This window comes from Hylobates moloch, unplaced genomic scaffold (assembly GCF_009828535.3).
Source record: "Hylobates moloch isolate HMO894 unplaced genomic scaffold, HMol_V3 SCAFFOLD_9, whole genome shotgun sequence".
Taxonomy (NCBI): domain Eukaryota; kingdom Metazoa; phylum Chordata; class Mammalia; order Primates; family Hylobatidae; genus Hylobates; species Hylobates moloch.
The window spans coordinates 1,137,212-1,154,083 of NW_026652284.1; the positions used below are offsets into that span (position 1 = coordinate 1,137,212).

Genomic DNA, 16,872 nt, shown 5'->3' on the forward strand with positions numbered 1-16,872 from the left:
GATGTGGAGGAAGAGCCACCTGCAAGATGGACACAAGCCACAAGCTATGCTGTGAACCTGGGCACTCAGCGCCAATGCCACCAGCCAGTGAGTCTCTGCAGGGACCCCCTCCCCCCACAAAATCGGACTGCCAAATTCTCCCATTTGACAGGGGTATTATAGAAAATTGTTTGTATGAATAATGAAAATAAACCTCGTGGCAAAAAAAGGAAACTAATGATGTTAATACTAACTCTGGAGCAGACAACAGAACAAGAGCTTATCTCCCATTGCATGCGTGAACACATGGAGAGACAGATGGACACCAAAATGGTACTTCTGAGGGACCACTTTCATTTTCTACAGTAAGAATTTCTGCAACAAGCAGGCCGGGCGTGGTGGCTCACGCCTGTAATCCCAGCACTTTAGGAGGCCGAGGCGGGCAGATCACCAGGTCAGGAGATCGAGACCACCCTGGCTAACACGGTCAAACCCCGTCTCTACTAAAAATACAAAAAATTAGCTGGGCATGGTGGCAGGTGCCTGTAGTCCCAGCTACTCGGAAAGTTTGAAGGAGAATCGCTTCAACCTGGGAGGCGGAGGTTGCGGTGAGCCAAGATCGTGTCATTGCACTCCAGCCTGGGCAACAGAGGAGACTCCAACTCCAAAAAAAAAAAAAAAAAAAAAAACGAAATCGAAGGTCCACGTCTAAATTAAATTCATGATCTCCATGTTCGTGACATCCGTAATAGATGTCATCTTAAACTTACTTCCTCTTGACTCTCTTCTGAGTCTGCTCTTTCATGAGTAAATGTGAATGATGGCGGCACAGGTAAAAGCACACCCAAGAATTCATTATTCAGAGGTGCTCTCCGCTCCTTTTCCAGAGACCACAGCTCTGCCAGCAATGGCCACTGGCCACTCTGAACTAAAAAGGACTTGGTCATCTTCAGTCATCGTCTCAGCGAGGTTGTAAGATTGGCATAACTTTAAAACAGCCACTAAACCTGATTTTATTAACAAGATAGCTAAATAATTTTTTTTTTTTTTTGAGACGGAGTCTCGCTCTGTCACCCAGGCTGGAGTGCAGTGGCCAGATCTCAGCTCACTGCAAGCTCTGCTTCCCGATTCCCAGGTTCACGCCATTCTCCCGACTCAGCCTCCCGAGTAGCTAGGACTACAGGCGCCCGTCACCATGCCTGGCTCATTTTTTTGTATTTTTAGTAGAGACAGGGTTTCACCATGTTAGCCAAGATGGTCTCTATCCCTGACCTCTCGATCCGCCTGCCTCAGCCTCCCAAAGTGCTGGGATTACAGGCGTGAGCCACTGTGCCCGGTCCTAAATAGAATTTTTAAAACATTTCCTTTTGTTAAGATTTCTACTCCATCTTGCCGGGCGCAGTGGCTCACGCCTGTAATCCCAGCACTTTGGGAGGCCCAGGTGGGCAGATCACCAGGTCAGGAGATCGAGACCATCCTGGCTAACACGGTGAAACCCCGTCTCTACTAAAAATAGAAAAAAATTAGCCGGGCGTCGTGGCGGGCGCCTTAAGTCCCAGCTACTCAGGAGGCTGAGGCAGGAGGATGGTGTGAACCCAGGAGGCAGAGCTTGCAGTGAGCCAAGATAGCGTCATTGCACTCCAGCCTGGGCTACAGAGACTCTACCTCAAGAAAAAAAAATTCTACTCCATTATTTATTTATTTATTTATTTATTTTATTTAAGATGGACTCTTGCTGTGTCGCCCAGGCTGGAGTGCAGTGGCATGATCTCGGCTCACTGCAAGCTCCGCCTCCCGGGTTCATGTCATTCTCCTGCCTCAGCCTTCTGAGTAACAAGGACTACAGGCGCCCGCCACCACGCCCGGCTAATTTTTTTGTATTTTCAGTAGAGACGGTGTTTCACCGTGTCAGCCAAGATGGTCTCAATCTCCTGACCTTGTGATCCGCCCACCTCAGCCTCCCAAGGTGCTGAGATTACAGGTGTGAGCCACTGCGCCCGGCCTAATCCATCTTTATTATGCAGATACAGCAGAAAATCTTGAACAAAGGATCATCAAGGAGAACCAGCAGAACCAGAAGGTCTCCAGCCCACTTGTTATTCCAATTAACAATAATTTTGTCTTGGGGGGGGTGGGGGGGTAAGCTTGCATTGTTTTGCTTAAATGTATCACACTTTTACAGGTAACTGCAGTTTATAAATGAAGATCCAGCATATTTCTAGTTTTAAAAACAACCTTTGGCTGGATGCGGTGGCTGATGCCTGTAATCCCAGCACTTTGGGAGGCCGAGGCGGGCAGATCACCTGAGGTCGGGAGTTCGAGATTAGCCTGGCCAGTATGGTGAAACTCCGTCTCTACTAAATACACAAAAAAAAGCCGGGCGCGGTGGCTCACGCCTGTAATCCTAGCACGTTGGGAGACCGAGGCGGGCGGATCACGAGGTCAGAAGATCGAGACCATCCTGGCTAACACGGTGAAACTCCGTCTCTACTAAAAATACAAAAAAAAAAATTAGCCAGGCGTGGTGGTGGGCGCCTGTAGTCCCAGCTACTCGGGAGGCTGAGGCAGGAGAATCGCTTGAACTAGGGAGGCAGAGGTTGCAGTGAGCCGAGATCGCGCTACTGCACTCCAGTTTGGGCGACACAGCGAGACTCTATCTCAAAAAAAGAAAACAAGAAAAAGAATCAGCAGATCATGAACACTGACACTGATTTTTGGGAGGTGTTTTTTGGTCTCCAACTCCTGACTTCAGGTGATCCGCGTGACTCGGCCTCCCAAAGTGGTGGGACTACACGCGTGAGCCACCGTGCCTGGCCCAAGTGACACTGTTAAAGAGAGAAAAAAAAAAAGAGGGACTGCTAATTTTCCCAAGTTTCTCAGGAAAGTTATAGCTGGACTGCGATAAGAGAAGCGAGACACTGTTTTCATTTAAAGTTCAAGTAGGTAACTTTTGGGGGAAAAAAGCCGTTTCAATTTGGTCTTACTACCAAAGTTGACACATACCAAATTTTAACTGTAAGTCAAGTGGTCAGTTTCTCAGTTTGCTGTGTGACTGAACAAAAAAACTTATCAAGCAGGAATAAACTTTCATTAGACATATGCTACACAAGAGTCACAGAAGGCCAGCTAGCAGCGAATACAAACTAGCAGAGCCAAACCAAATCCACGTTGTATTCCAGAAACTACCGGTTGGAGGCGTTCCAGGGAGGAAGAGGATCTTTTGCAAAAGAAAACAAGAAGTAGCAAACACACAAATCCATGGCATTAAAAAAATAGACCGCTTTGTTATTTACAACATCGTTCTATGCCGAGATTATGTTGCGCGCGTTTCCAGCAAAGGTGGCCAACGACGCACACGAAATACCATGATCGGCCGCCGCCGCGCAGTCCCTCGCCTCGGCCGCTACCCTCGCCCCCCCGGGCCCGGCCTCGGGGAGCTCGAAGGACCACCGGACAGCGGGCGCCTCGTCCCGGAACCTGCCTTCCCTGCGATGCCCGCCCGCGTGTGGGCGCCGCGCGCTGCCGTCCAGCTGCCATCCCAAGCAGCCGACCCACGAGCGCGGCCCGGCCCGGCTTCCTCTCCGGGCTCTCGGCGCGGGTCAGAGGGAATCGGGGAAGAGGGAGGACCGGTGGCCGGAGCGGAGCGCGCGGGGACAGGGTGGAGCCCAACTACCTGAGGATGTTGTGCGCCTCCATGCTCCGGTTCTGGTTGCTCGAGCACACCACCGCCACCCGCAGCGGGGACGACGGCATGGCGGCGGCCGCAAAGCCCGCGGCTCTCCCGCTTGGGTTCCCACCCCACCGCGGCGCTTCCGCGCGAACAAAATGGCGGCCGCGGCGGCCGGAAGCGGGCGACGCGAAACGCCGGCGCCGGCGGCGTAGCGTGCGGCGCCTGCGCGGCGACCTCCCCGCCCACCCCGGACGCCGGGCCGCGGACGGAGCGCAGGCACTGGCCTTCGGGCGCGCTGCACTCGGCGAGGCCGGGGGCGGCCAACGCCGCGCCAGCCCCCGGCGTCCGCAGCAGAGACTCGCACTCCACAAGGCCCGGCTGAGCGTCACGGCGACAAGCCCCGGCGTCCTGACGTCAGCACCCCGCGCCGGCGCCTAGTGTGACGCACACGACGTGCCGAACGCTAGGACGTCACAAGGTGTCGCCGCCGCCTTTGGGAACTATGGGAATTGCCGCGCTTACCCGAGATAGCATTGAGGACCGTTCCGCGGCGCGGCGTCTCGTCTCAGGACGATTTTGTGCGTTCCCTAGGTCCCCGTGGGGCCCATAGTTCTCACTTCTGCCACCCCAGAGTCGTCGCGCTTCACTAGACCCGCTTCCTCCGCTGTCCTGGAGGCCCACAGACATTCCCGCATTCTGAGGCTCGCTCCCGTCCCGGGCCGCTGTTACCGGCGTCCGGCCCCGGCTCATACAAGCAGGAGCACATCGCTCTTTCATGAAAGCCCTTCAACATTTAACGTTTAAATGCGAGGGCCGACCTTTGCCAGACCTGGTTGGGAGTGCACGTTGACTAGGGTCTTCCTCGCCTCGGGCTTCCTTGGAGAGGCCGCCGGCTGGTCTGAGATTTGGGTCCAGTTACAGTAAATCCAGTCGACGCGAGTGTGTTATTCCTCAGCAATGCTTGTCTGCCTGGATGCAGCCTCGCAATGGGCAGTGGGTTGATGTTTTGCTGTGGGAGCGACACGGACGGGAGAGGGAGTGATAATGATTGTCAACCTAATAACAGGCTCTCTAACTGAAAATGATATTTATTTGGGAATAGGGCCTTGGCGAATATGCGTGCCATGGTAAACGATTTGCGCATTCAGTAAAGTAATGGTTTTTAAAGAAAAAATGAAGAGGAAGATAATGGTTTGGAAATAATTAACCTTGGCTACAAAGAACAGTAACAAATGTACTCCCATTCCAGGGTTGGACAGGCAGTTGCTGGGCAGCTGTCCTTGCCGAAGCATTTTTTGTGTAAGATTGCCTTAATGCAAGGTTGTGGTCTTTGCAGAATCTTGTGATAGTTTTTATTATTTATTCATGAGAACTCTCCCTTCATGGCCTTTCCCAGCTGTCTTTGTCAAGGTATTTTTTAAACATAACTGAATCCACTTTTATTTGACAACTTGGGTATTTTCCCCTTTTGATTGAGATCCTTCTCCAAATGCATCACTGATGAGTCATCCTGTAATTAGGTTTCGATAGTCCCCGTGCTGGGATGAACTTGTCCCAGATAGCTGGTCTGGTCCCACACTGGAGAGTGGCTGCTGGGAATCATTGTCAAAACCCTTTTTTTTTTTTACCATATTTGAGCATCAAAGGCGGTTTGAAGGATGTGGCTCTCAGGATAAGTCTAACCTGGAGTCCATTATTAAGTTCAATTTTTGTTACTTCTGTAGTCTATCATCTCAAAGTGCTGTGTCAGCATTATTCTGTTAGAAATTGTACTTGTAGGCCGGGCGCGGTGGCTCACGCTTGTAATCCCAGCACTTTGGAAGGTCGAGGAGGGCGGATAACGAGGTCAGGAGATCGAGACCACGGTGAAACCCCATCTCTACAAAAAAAATTAGCCGGGCGTGGTGGCGGGAGCCTGTAGTCCCAGCTACTCGGAGAGGCTGAGGCAGGAGAATGGCGTGAACACAGAGCGAGACTCCGTCTCAAAAAAAAAAAAAAAAAAGAAATTGTACTTGTAGCTGGGCGCAGTGGCTCACGTCTGTAATCCCAGCACTTTGGGAGGCAGAGGTGGGTGGATCACCTGAGGTCAGGAGTTCAAGACCAGCGTGACCAACATGGAGAAACCCCATCTCTACTAAAAATACAAAATTAGCCGGGGTGGTGGTGCATGCCTGTAATCCTAGCTACTAGGGAGGCTGAGGTTGAACCCGGGAGGCAGAGGTTGCGGTGAGCCGAGATCGCACCATTGCATTCCAGTCTGGGCAAAAAGCGAAAAAAAAAATGTACTTTTAGGTCAGGCACAGTGGCTCACGCCTGTAATCCCAGCACTTTGGGAGGCCGAGGCGGGTGGAACACGAGGTCAAGAGATCGAGACCATCCTGGCTGACATGGTGAAACCCTGTCTCTACTAAAAATACAAAAGTTAGCCGGGTGTGGTGGTGCGCACTTGTAGTCTCAGCTACTCAGGAGGCTGCAGCAGGAGAATCACTTAAAGCCAGGAGGCGGAGGTTGCAGTGAGCTGAGATTGTGCCTATGCAGTTCAGCCTGGCAACAGAGTGAGACTCCATCTCAAAAAAATAAGAAATTGTACTTTTGCAAAATATGGCAATGAATAAGTTTAAAAGGGGAAAATACAAGGTAAACTCAATAATAATATGACTATCCCAGTTTGCATATTGGTTTTGACCCATGAACCTAGCCTTAAAGGAAAGCAATTAAAAAGAAAAAAATTAGAAAACAAAAATAGAAAAATAGAAAAAAAATTTTTTTTTTTTTGAGACGCAGTCTCACTCTGTTGCCCAGGCTGGAGTGCAGTGGCACAATCTCGGCTCACTGCAACCTCCACCTCCCAGGTTCAAGCAATTCTCCTGCCTCAGCCTCCCAAGTAGCTGGGATTACAGGCTCCCACCACCACGCCTGGCTATTTTTTTGTATTTTTAGTATAGACAGGGTTTCACTATGTTGGCCAGGCTGGTTTCGAACTCCTGACCTCAAGTGATCCACCCACCTCGGCCTCCCAAAGTGCTAGAATTACAGGCATGAGCCACCACACCTGGCCGAAAAATAGAAATTAAAGGAAGCCAACTGAATAAAATGGCCATAGGAAATTAGATGAGACTTGTAACCATCTGCCTGTTTTCTTTTTGTGTGTAAATGGATCTCAGTGTTCCAGGGGAATTTACCCACATACAGCATATAGTATTGACATACTTATTTAATACCTTATTTAACCAGTAGGTACTAAAGATCTCTTAGGTCAGGTTTTTGTGAAGTTACCAGCAGAAGCTATTGATTGTGAAATGTCAGTTATACCACTGATGGCAGTGGCAGCATCTCTTCAGTGGCTGCTGGGAAGATGCTGGCTACAGCAGGGGAGGCTCAGCTGGGACTCTGTGCTCCACTGAGCATGTGGGAGCCCTTCCCCCTTCCAAGTTGGCAGGACAGGAGCCCCACCCTCCTGGGAGCAGCTGCATCTGCCCAGCCATGGCTGTGGACCCAGGCATCCCTGCAATCTCAGGGCTGGGACGCCACCCCCACCTGCCCCCAAAAGCTCAGGAGTGCCTCCACCTGCTACCTGGCCTCTCCTGACTTCCGACAAAGCTGAAGCCAAGCCCAGGCGCTTTTGCAACCCAGCCAGGTATGCACACACTGAGGGCAGTGCTGGCATCCCGCCACTCTGGACTTTGAGTGCTCACAAGCATGGGAGCAAGGCCAAGGAGGGGCTGAGGGTGGCTCAGCCCAGTCCTGTAGGCGACCCTCAACCTGAACAGCCTGGGTCCTGTAGATGACATGATTGATGGTGGCAGGAGGCACACAGGCTCCTGGGTGAAAAGGGGTGGGTGTCCAATGAAGACCCACCTTAAAGCTAGGGACAGCCTGAAACATGGGGGCTGGGCTGCCAGTTCTGGGTGGAGTCTGCCTCCCAGAGCGAGATTTATGGTGGTTTTTCTGGGCCCATCCATGGCTGCCCATGGGCGTCAGCACACACTTTCTCCCTTCTGCAGCCCATAAAAACCCCAGACTCAGCCATACTCACAGAGACGTCAGGACTACCAGCTGTGGGAAGGATCTGCCCACTTGGGATCCCCTCGATTTGTGGGGACGACCTGCCTGCAGGAAGGAGCTACTCACTTCGGGTCCCCTAAGAGCTGTTCTGTTGCTCAATGAAGCTCCTCTCTTTCCGGCTCACCCTCCGGTTGTCCACGTACCTCATTCTTCCTGGATGAGAACATGGGACCCGCTGAATAGCAGGACTGAAAGAGCCGTAATACAAACAGGGCTGAAACACGCCTCCTGCTTGCCACATTGGGAGAAACAAGAAGGAGAGAAGAGAGCTGTGGCCCTTCAGGGAGCCCAGATTTGGGGACTCCCTGAGCCCGGGCCGTACACCCTCTTTGGGGACTCCCTGAGCCCGGGCCGTACACCCTCTTTGGGGACTCCCTGAGCCAGGGCCGTACACCCTCTTTGGGGACTCCCTGAGCCCGGGCCGTACACCCTCTTTGGGGACTCCCTGAGCCCGGGCCGTACACCCTCTTTGGGGACTCCCTGAGCCCGAGCCGCATAACCTCTCTTGGGACTCCTGAGCCCGGGCCGTACACCCTCTTTAGGAACTCCTGAGCCCGGGCCGTACACCCTCTTTGGGGACTCCCTGAGCCCGGGCCGTACACCCTCTTTGGGGACTCCCTGAGCCAGGGCCGTGACGCCCTCTTTGGGGACTCCCTGAGCCAGGGCCGTGACGCCCTCTTTGGGGACTCCCTGAACTGGGGCCATGACACCCTCTTTGGGGACTCCCTGAGCAGGGGCCGTGACACTCTCTTGGCCGTGATACCCTCTCGGGGACTCCCTGAGCCAGGGGCCCTGACACCCCCTCAGGGACTCCCTGAGCTGGGGCTGTAACGCCCTCTTGGAGCTCTGCAGCTCCTTGTATCTCCAGGATTCTGGGAGCCACCACATTCCCCAGTGCCTGCAGTGGAAACCACTTCTAGTACACCTGGTCCAGCTACAGACTTGCACAGAGCTGGCACCTGTGCCGGTGCCTGGAGCTGCCTGCCCCACTGCAGCCGGCACACCTGGCTGTGCACAGTGACCGGACCCTGTGCTTGTTCACACACCCCCTGCCACTCCTCACCTGGAAGGTGTGGGATCTGAGCCAGTAGCATCAGCTGAGTGCAGCCTATCAGGCTGAGTGGGTGGATTGGGCCAGTGGGCCTGAGCAAAACTCAGGCAAAGGCGCCCCAGCCACAGAGGTTTCCGGCTGGAAAAGTTACACTAAGGATCCTGTGACACCATTATCCTGCCCAGTGAAAAAAGTAGAATCAAAGGGGAGTAAGAGTCTCATTATAATATGGAGTCTTGTTCCGAAGTCTTGGGAAAAGCTGTCTGTAGCATGAAAACATCAGCTTCTGTGGGTTTGAAGTTTGGGTGTTTCTGGTTAGGGCATCAAGCAGTTTGGTGAACATTGTGTGTGACCCATGCATCAGGCGTGAGACTTGTCCCTTAAAATGTATCTAGTTTGGCCTGGCACAGTGGCTGATACTTGTAATCCCAACACTTTGGGAGGCCAATGTGAGAGAATCTCTTTTTTTTTTTTTAGACAGAATCTCGCTCTGTCGCCCAGCTGGAGTACAGTGGTGCAATCTCGGCTCATTGCAAGCTCCACCTCCCAGTTTCACGCCATTCTACTGCCTCAGTCTTCAGAGTAGCTGCGACTACAGGCGCCTGACTAATTTTTTTTTTTTTGTATTATTAGTAGAGATGGGGTTTCACCATGTTAGCCAGGATGGTCTTGATCTCCTGACCTTGTGATCCGTCCACCTCGGCCTCCTGAAGTGCTGGGATTACAGGCGTGAGCCACTACACCCGGCCAAGAGAATCTCTTGAGACCAGGAATTTGAGACCAAACTGGTCAATATAGCTAGATCCCTCTCTATTTAAAAAATTACATATAGGCCAGGTGCTGTGGCTCACGCCTGTAATCCCAGCACCTTGGGAGGCCGAGGCGGGCGGATCACAAGGTCAGGAGATCAACACCATCCTGGCTAACATGGTGAAACCCCATGTCTACTAAAAATACAAAAAATTAGCCAGGCGTGGTGGTGGGTGCCTGTAGTCCCAGCTACTTGGGAGGCTGAGGCAGGAGAATGGCATGAACCTGGGAGGCGGAGCTTGCAGTGAGCCGAGATCGTGCCACTGCACTCCAGCCTGGCGACAGAGCGAGACTCCATCTCAAAAAAAAAAAAAATTACATATATGCACGCACGCACACACACACACACACAAATATATATAACATATATACATACATATACACGTGTGTGTGTGTGTAAATTAATTTTTTTTGAGATGGAATCTCGCTGTGTCACCAGGCTGGAGTGCAGTGGCGTGATCTCGGCTCACTGCAACCTCCACCTCCCAGGTTCAAGCGATTCTCCTGCCTCAGCCTCCCGAGTGGCTGGGATTACAGGCACACACCACCACGCCTGGCTAATTTTTGTATTTTTAGTAGAGACAGGGTTTCACCATGTTGGCCAGGATGGGCTCGATCTCTTGACTTCATGATCCACCCACCTCAGCCTCCCACAGTGCTGGGATTACAGACGTGAGCCACCGTGCCCAGCCATGAGTTTATTAAAAGGGATATTAAATTTTTTTTTTTGAGATGGAGTCTTGCTCTGTCACCCAGGCTGGAGCGCAGTGGTGCGATCTCAGCTCACTGCAACCTCTGCCTCCTGGGTTCAAGTAATTCTCCTGCCTCGTCCTCTCAAGTAGCTGGGATTACAGGCGCCCACCACCACGCCTGGCTAATTTTTGTATTTTTAGTAGAGACAGGGTTTCACCATCTTGGTCAGGCTGGTTCAAACTCCTGACGTCAGGTGATCTGCCCGCCTTGGCCTCCCAAAGTGCTGGAATTACAGGTGTGAGCCACCACACCCGGCCTATTAAATTTTTTTTGAAACAGGGTTTTGCTCTGTTGCCCAAGCTTGAGTACAGTGATGGGGTCATGGCTCACTGCAGCCTCAAACTCCCAAGCTCAAGTGATCCACGCACCTCAGCCTCTTAAGTAGCTGGGAATACAGCCATGCATCATTCTACCTGGCTAATTTTTTATTTTCATTAGAGACAAGGTCTTGCTGTGTTTCCAGGGCTCATCTTGAATTCCTGGGCTCAAGTCATCCTCCCACCTCAGCCTCCCAAGGTGTTGGGATTACAGGTATGAGCCACCATACCCAGCCTAAATCAGAATTTTAAATGCATCTGTATGCTGTCAATAACTCAGAAGATACAGCTTTTTCATTAAGCCAACAATATCAAATTAGTTTTACTCATCAAATAATTACACACAAAAAAGATCATTCTAAGACCGAGCATGGTGGATCACACTTGTAATCCCAGCACTTTGGGAGGCCAAGGCAGGCAGATCACCTAAAGTCAGGAGTTCAAGACCAGCCTGGCCAACATGGCAAAACCCTGTCTCTACTAAAAATACAAAAATTAGCTGGGCGTGGTGGCGGGCACCTGTAATCCCAGCCACTTGGGAGGCTGAAGTGGGAGAATCACTTGAACCCAGGAAACGGAGGTTGTAGTGAGCCGAGATCATGCCACTGCACTCCAGCCTGGGCGACAGAGTGAGACTCCATCTCAAAAAAAGAAAAAAAAAAAAAAGGCTGAGCACAATGGCTCACACCTCTAATCCCAGCACTTTGGGAGGCTAAGGTGGGCGAATCACGAGGTCAGGAGTTCGAGATCAGTCTGGCCAACATGGTGAAACCCCGTCTCTTCTAAAAATAAAAAAAATTAGCCTGGTGTGGTGGTGTGCGCCTGTAATCCCAGCTATTCAGGAGGCTGAGACAGGAGAATCAAATGAACCCAGGAGGTGGAGGTTGCAGTGAGCCAAGATCGCGCCATGGCACTCCAGCCCGGGTGACAGTGTGAGACTCTGTCTCAAAAAAAAAAAAAAAAATCATCCTATTTTAGGTTGACTTTATAGTTGTTGGACCTCACAACATCCGGCGGAGACAAATACAACCCTGCCTAATGAGTAAACCCAGGCAAAAATGTATGCTGCCAATTTTTATGACATTTCTATTTTATTTTACAGCGAATTTAAAACCAGCTTATTTATTAAAGACTTACAGCCTGGGGGCCGGGCGTGGTGGCTCACACCTATAATCCCAGCACTTTGGGAGGCCTGGGAGGCCGAGGCGGCCGGATCACGATCAGGAGACCATCCTGGCTAACACACTGAAACCCCATCGCTACTAAAAATACAAAATTTAGCTGGGTGTAGTGGTGGCACGTGCCTGTGATCCCAGCTACTTAGGAGGCTGAAAATCGCTTGAACCTGGGAGGCAGAAGTTGCAGTGAGCCAAGATCGTGTCACTGGACTCCAGCCTGGGTGACAGAGCGAGACTTCATCTCAAAACAACAACAACAAAAAACAGACAATTGGATCCCAATTATATAATTATATTTCTGACAAAATGGGACACGTTCACATGGCTAAACTTTATTTGCCCAAATAGGTGATCTAATGAAGGATACAGACCAAAATTTGGGGGATCACAGTTTGTATAGGAGGTTTATTATTTAAAAGAACCTCATTTTACCATTTTTCCCATTTCAAATGATTTGGGGTTATGTATTCACATGTTTCTCCACCTCTCCCTTTCCCCCAGGACTCTTGGCTTTCAGAAGCCCCTCTGGAACGTCCCACCCAGTAAAACTCCATCCCACCAGTGCAGAAAACATGGTGCCCCTACTATAGTGGATCCAGCCTTGGAGAGGCCTCACCCTGCCTCAACACCTCTTCCTCCAGACCCTGACGGCCAGGACAGTGTCTTTTTGCCTTCAGACTAGGCAGAGCGAGGTCCCCTGAGAGAGATAAATATTGTTATTTCCCCACCCAAAGTTATTTGCGTTAGGTGAAAAATGGCCACACATTCTTTGTGGTTCCTCTCATCAAGACATATGGTCTCTTTCTCATCTCTTGAATCGGAGCAAAGCCTTGTGATTTGCTCTGATCAGAAGAACTTAGTAGAGTTGCTGCTGTCCCAGCCCCAGTTCCAGGCCCAGAACCCAAGAAATCTTGCAGCTTCTACTCTCACTCTCCTGGAGCCCTAAGGCTGAAGCAGCCTGCTAGACAGGTCACATGGAAAAGAACCAGGTCACCCCAACCAACAACCTGTCACCTGCCAGACAAGTGAGTCAGGCTGTCCTAGACCATGTAGGCACAGCTGATGTGACAACTGACCACAGCTCCATGAGGGTCCCCAGGTGAGTCCAGTGCAGATTGCCAACCCACAGAATTGTGGACAAATACATGACCTGTTTTTAGCTGCCAGATTTTGGGATGGTTTGTTACACAGCAAAGGCTGATACACAGTTCCTCATTTCTCCTTTGGTAATGAGATCCACTTTCATTTCAGGAGGCAGTGTGCCAGTCTCAGTAGATGGAACACAATTGGTCTATCCAACCACGATAATTCTATTCCCTACTGTTTGGGAAGTGTCTAGAGTCAGACCCTCCCCACCAAGTGCAAAGAGAATGCACCTCAGCTATCCCTTCTGCCAGCGCAGCCTACTGGGGGCCAGATGTATCTTCTGGGCTCTTAGAAGTGTCAGTCAGTGCCATGGGGACTGCTCCTACAGGTCTGGTGTGGATACCCCCAGGTGCACCATGAGGTCCGAGAGGGTGGACTGCACAAGCTTGTCCAGGATGGCCCTTGCTGCAGCTACTGGTAGGCTGCGTGCCAGTAATAGCCCCCAAAGGAGTAGAAGCAATCACCGCCCTGGGTCCCTTTGATCCAGGACATCAGTGGGGCACACTGTCTGGGTCTTCCTAGGTCATGTCCACGAGGTTCTGCATCTCAGCTGTGCCCAGCACAGATGGTGGCAGCCAGATGAGCAGCAGCTCAGTGGCACATTGTGCACCTGGTAATGCAGCCGGAGTGGACGGTCCCGCCCTGCACACCGTTGCAGGGGCTGCCCCAGCCCACATCCACCCTGCCCGATGCTCCTCCTGCACACAGCCCCGTTGCCACTGCCACTGCCCTAAAGCAAAAACAAAAATTTTTTTTTTGAGATGGAGTTTCGCTCTTGTTGCCCAGGCTGGAGTGCAATGGCGCAATCTCAGCTCACCACAACCTCTGCCTCCCGGGTTCAAGCAATTCTGCTGCTTCAGCCTCCCCAGTAGCTGGGATTACAGGCATGCGCCACCACGCCCAATTAATTTTGTATTTTTAGTAGAGATGGGGTTTCTCCATGTTGGTCAGGCTGGTCTCAGACTCCAGACTTCAGATGATCCACCCACCTCAGCCTCTCAAAGTGCTGAGATTACAGGCGTGAGCCACCGCACCCGGCCACAAATTTTTTTTTTTTGAGACAGAGTCTTGCTCTGGCCCAGGCTGGAGTGCAGTTGCGCAATCTCGGCTCACTGCAAGCTCCCCCTCCCAGGTTCACGCCAATTCTCCTGCCTCAGCCTCCCGAGTAGCTGGACTACAGGCGCCCGCCACCACGTCCGGCTAATTTTTTGTATTTTTAGTGGAGACAGGGTTTGACCATGTTAGCCAGGATCGTCTCGATCTCTTGACCTTGTGATCCATCTGCCTCAGCCTCCCAAAGTGCTGGGATTACAGGAGGTGGCTTTTAATAAAGCTAGGACGGGAAGGACCATGGACACTGGTGGAAAACAGGCTCCTTCTTGGAAAGGGGTCAAGAAACTCAGACACCAGGGCGTCGGGGACCGTTTCATGGGTGCTGAAGTCGTCTACCATTGCTTTTGTGGTATTTTAGAGAGAAAAGCTGAGAACCAGGTGTTTGAAATCTTTAAGGATGCCTGGGGCTTCCTTGGGTGACAGGGGTCGGGGGAGAGTTGATGCCTAAAGGAGGAGGCAGGGCTTTGTGGGGCGCGTGGCCATCTGGGCGATAAATGAGGGCGTCGCCCACTCCTGCCCTACGTGTACCTATTTCACGTGCGGAACACAGAGTCTAAAGGACCCACACCACCTACAACGACTATGCATCCATAATCATTAGAAATAAGAAATGTAGGCTGGGCGCGGTGTCTCATGCCTGTAATCCCAGCACTCTGGGAGGTCAAGGTGGGTGAATCACCTGAGGTCAGGAGTTCGAGACCAGCCTGGTCAACATGGTGAAACCCTGTCTCTACTAAAAATACCAAAATTAGCTAGGCATGGTGGCGGCTGCCTGTAATCCCAGCTACTCAGGAGACTGAGGCAGGAGAATCGCTTGAACCTGGGAGGCAGAGGTTGCAGTGAGCGGAGATCACGACACTGCACTACAGCTTAAGTGACAGAGTGAGACTCCATCTCAAAAAAAAAAAAAAAAGTTTTGAGAACTGTGCCGTCTGACAAAGTGTGCACTGAACATAAGAGGTTGTTTAAACTTAAGTTTAACGGCCAGGCACGGTGGCTCACACTTGTAATCCCAGCACTTTGGGAGGCCCAGGCGGGCAGATCATGAGGTCAGGAGATCGAGACCATCCTGGCTAACACGGTCAAACCCCATATCTACTAAAAATACAAAAAGTAGCCGGGCGTGGTGGCGGGTGCCTATAGTCCCAGCTACTTGGGAGGTCGAGGCAGAAGAATGGCAAGAACCCGCGAGGCGGAGCTAGCAGTGAGCAGAGATCGCGCCACTGCACTCCAGCCTGGGCGACAGAGAGAGACTCCGTCTCAAAAAAAAAAAAAAAAAGTTTAACTGAAATATAAAACGGAGGTCCTCAGTCACAGCAGCTGCAATTAAAGCATCCCGTGTGGAGGGCCCTAATTAGGGGAAAGGAGTGGGGCTGGAGGGAGCAGGGGAATGCAAAGACAGGAAGGAGATGGGCTGTGGCTCTTCCTTTCTGTATGGCCCTCCTGAACAAGTAACGCACGTGACTCACAAACTTCCTGCTCATCATCAAACGCCTCAAATTACCAAACACCCTGGCTGGCAGGAGAACGCAGGTGAAGCTCCCTGCTGCCTTGGCATTGGCCATCAGCCCAGGAGCCACCCTATAAAACGCCCAGCAAGCCTTTGTGTCCATGCAGTTGGCTTCTCTTGCTGGCTGCCCATTGCCTCCTTGCAACATATTTTCCTGCTTTCACTAACATATCTGCCTTTCTCTACCTACAACTGTCTTGGTAAATTTTTTTTGTGTGTGTGACAGAGTCTCACTTGGTCACCCAGGCTAGAGTGCAATGGCGCGATCTCGGCTCACTGCAACCTCTGCCTCCCAGGTTCAAGTGATTCTCCTGCCTCACCCTCCAGAGTAGCTGGGACTACAGGTGCCTGCCACCATGTCCCGCTAATTTTTGTATTTTTAGTAGAGACGGGGTTTCACCATGTTGGCCAGGCTGGTCTCCAACTCCTGACCTCAGGTGATCCGCCAGCCTCGGCCTCCTAAGGTGCTGGGATTACAGGCATGAGCCACCGCGCTCGGCCAGCCGACGGCAAATTCTTTTTTTTTTTTTTTTTTTTTTTGAGACGGAGTCTTGCTCTCTCCCCCAGGCTGGAGTGCAGTGGCGCGATCTCGGCTCACTGCAAGCTCCGCCTCCCGGGTTCACACCATTCTCCTGCCTCAGCCTCTCCGAGTAGCTGGGACTACAGGCACCCGCCACCGCGCCCAGCTAATTTTTTGTATTTTTTTAGTAGAGACGGGGTTTCACCGTGTTAGCCAGGATGGTCTCGATCTCCTGACCTTGTGATCCGCCCACCTCGGCCTCCCAAAGTGCTGGGATTACAGGCTTGAGCCACCGCGCCCGGCCTGCCGACGGTAAATTCTTTTACGCCCGTGCCACTGGCCCAAACAGTTGTCGCTGTCCCGAGACACAGTGTCCACAGTGACTCATAGCTACTGTGTCCTCCACAGGATATGATGAAGCCCATTAACTACGAATGTGACCTTATTTGGAAATAGGGATCCTTGCAGGCGTAATCAAATGAAATGAGGTCATGTTGAATTAGTGCGGGCCCTCCTGCTGTCAATGGTGCTGTGCCACAGGGAAACATGCATTGCTTTTCCTCCCTGTTTCATGACACACAGCTCCTGAAATCCTTGGATTAGCCAGGTGGCGGGTGCCTGTAGTCCCAACTACTTAGGAGGCTGAGGCAGGAAAATGGCATGAACTCAGGAGGCGGAGCTTGCAGTGAGCAGAGATCACACCACTGCCCTCCAGCCTGGGCGACAGAGCGAGACTCCGTCTCAAAAAAAACAGAACTCC

The 16,872-nt window shown here is 51.7% G+C and overlaps 1 protein-coding gene across 1 annotated transcript in view; it reads right to left on the bottom strand.

Annotated features, from left to right (window-relative positions):
• SSU72 (SSU72 homolog, RNA polymerase II CTD phosphatase) overlaps nucleotides 1–4,049 on the bottom strand; it is a 33,518-nt gene extending 29,469 nt beyond the window's left edge. The window contains exon 1 of the mRNA XM_032758612.2: nucleotides 3,653–4,049. Coding sequence (XP_032614503.1) covers nucleotides 3,653–3,732 — 80 coding nt within the window. The 5' untranslated portion in view covers nucleotides 3,733–4,049. The remainder of the gene's footprint in view (nucleotides 1–3,652) is intronic.
• Between the last annotated feature and the right edge of the window lie 12,823 nt (nucleotides 4,050–16,872).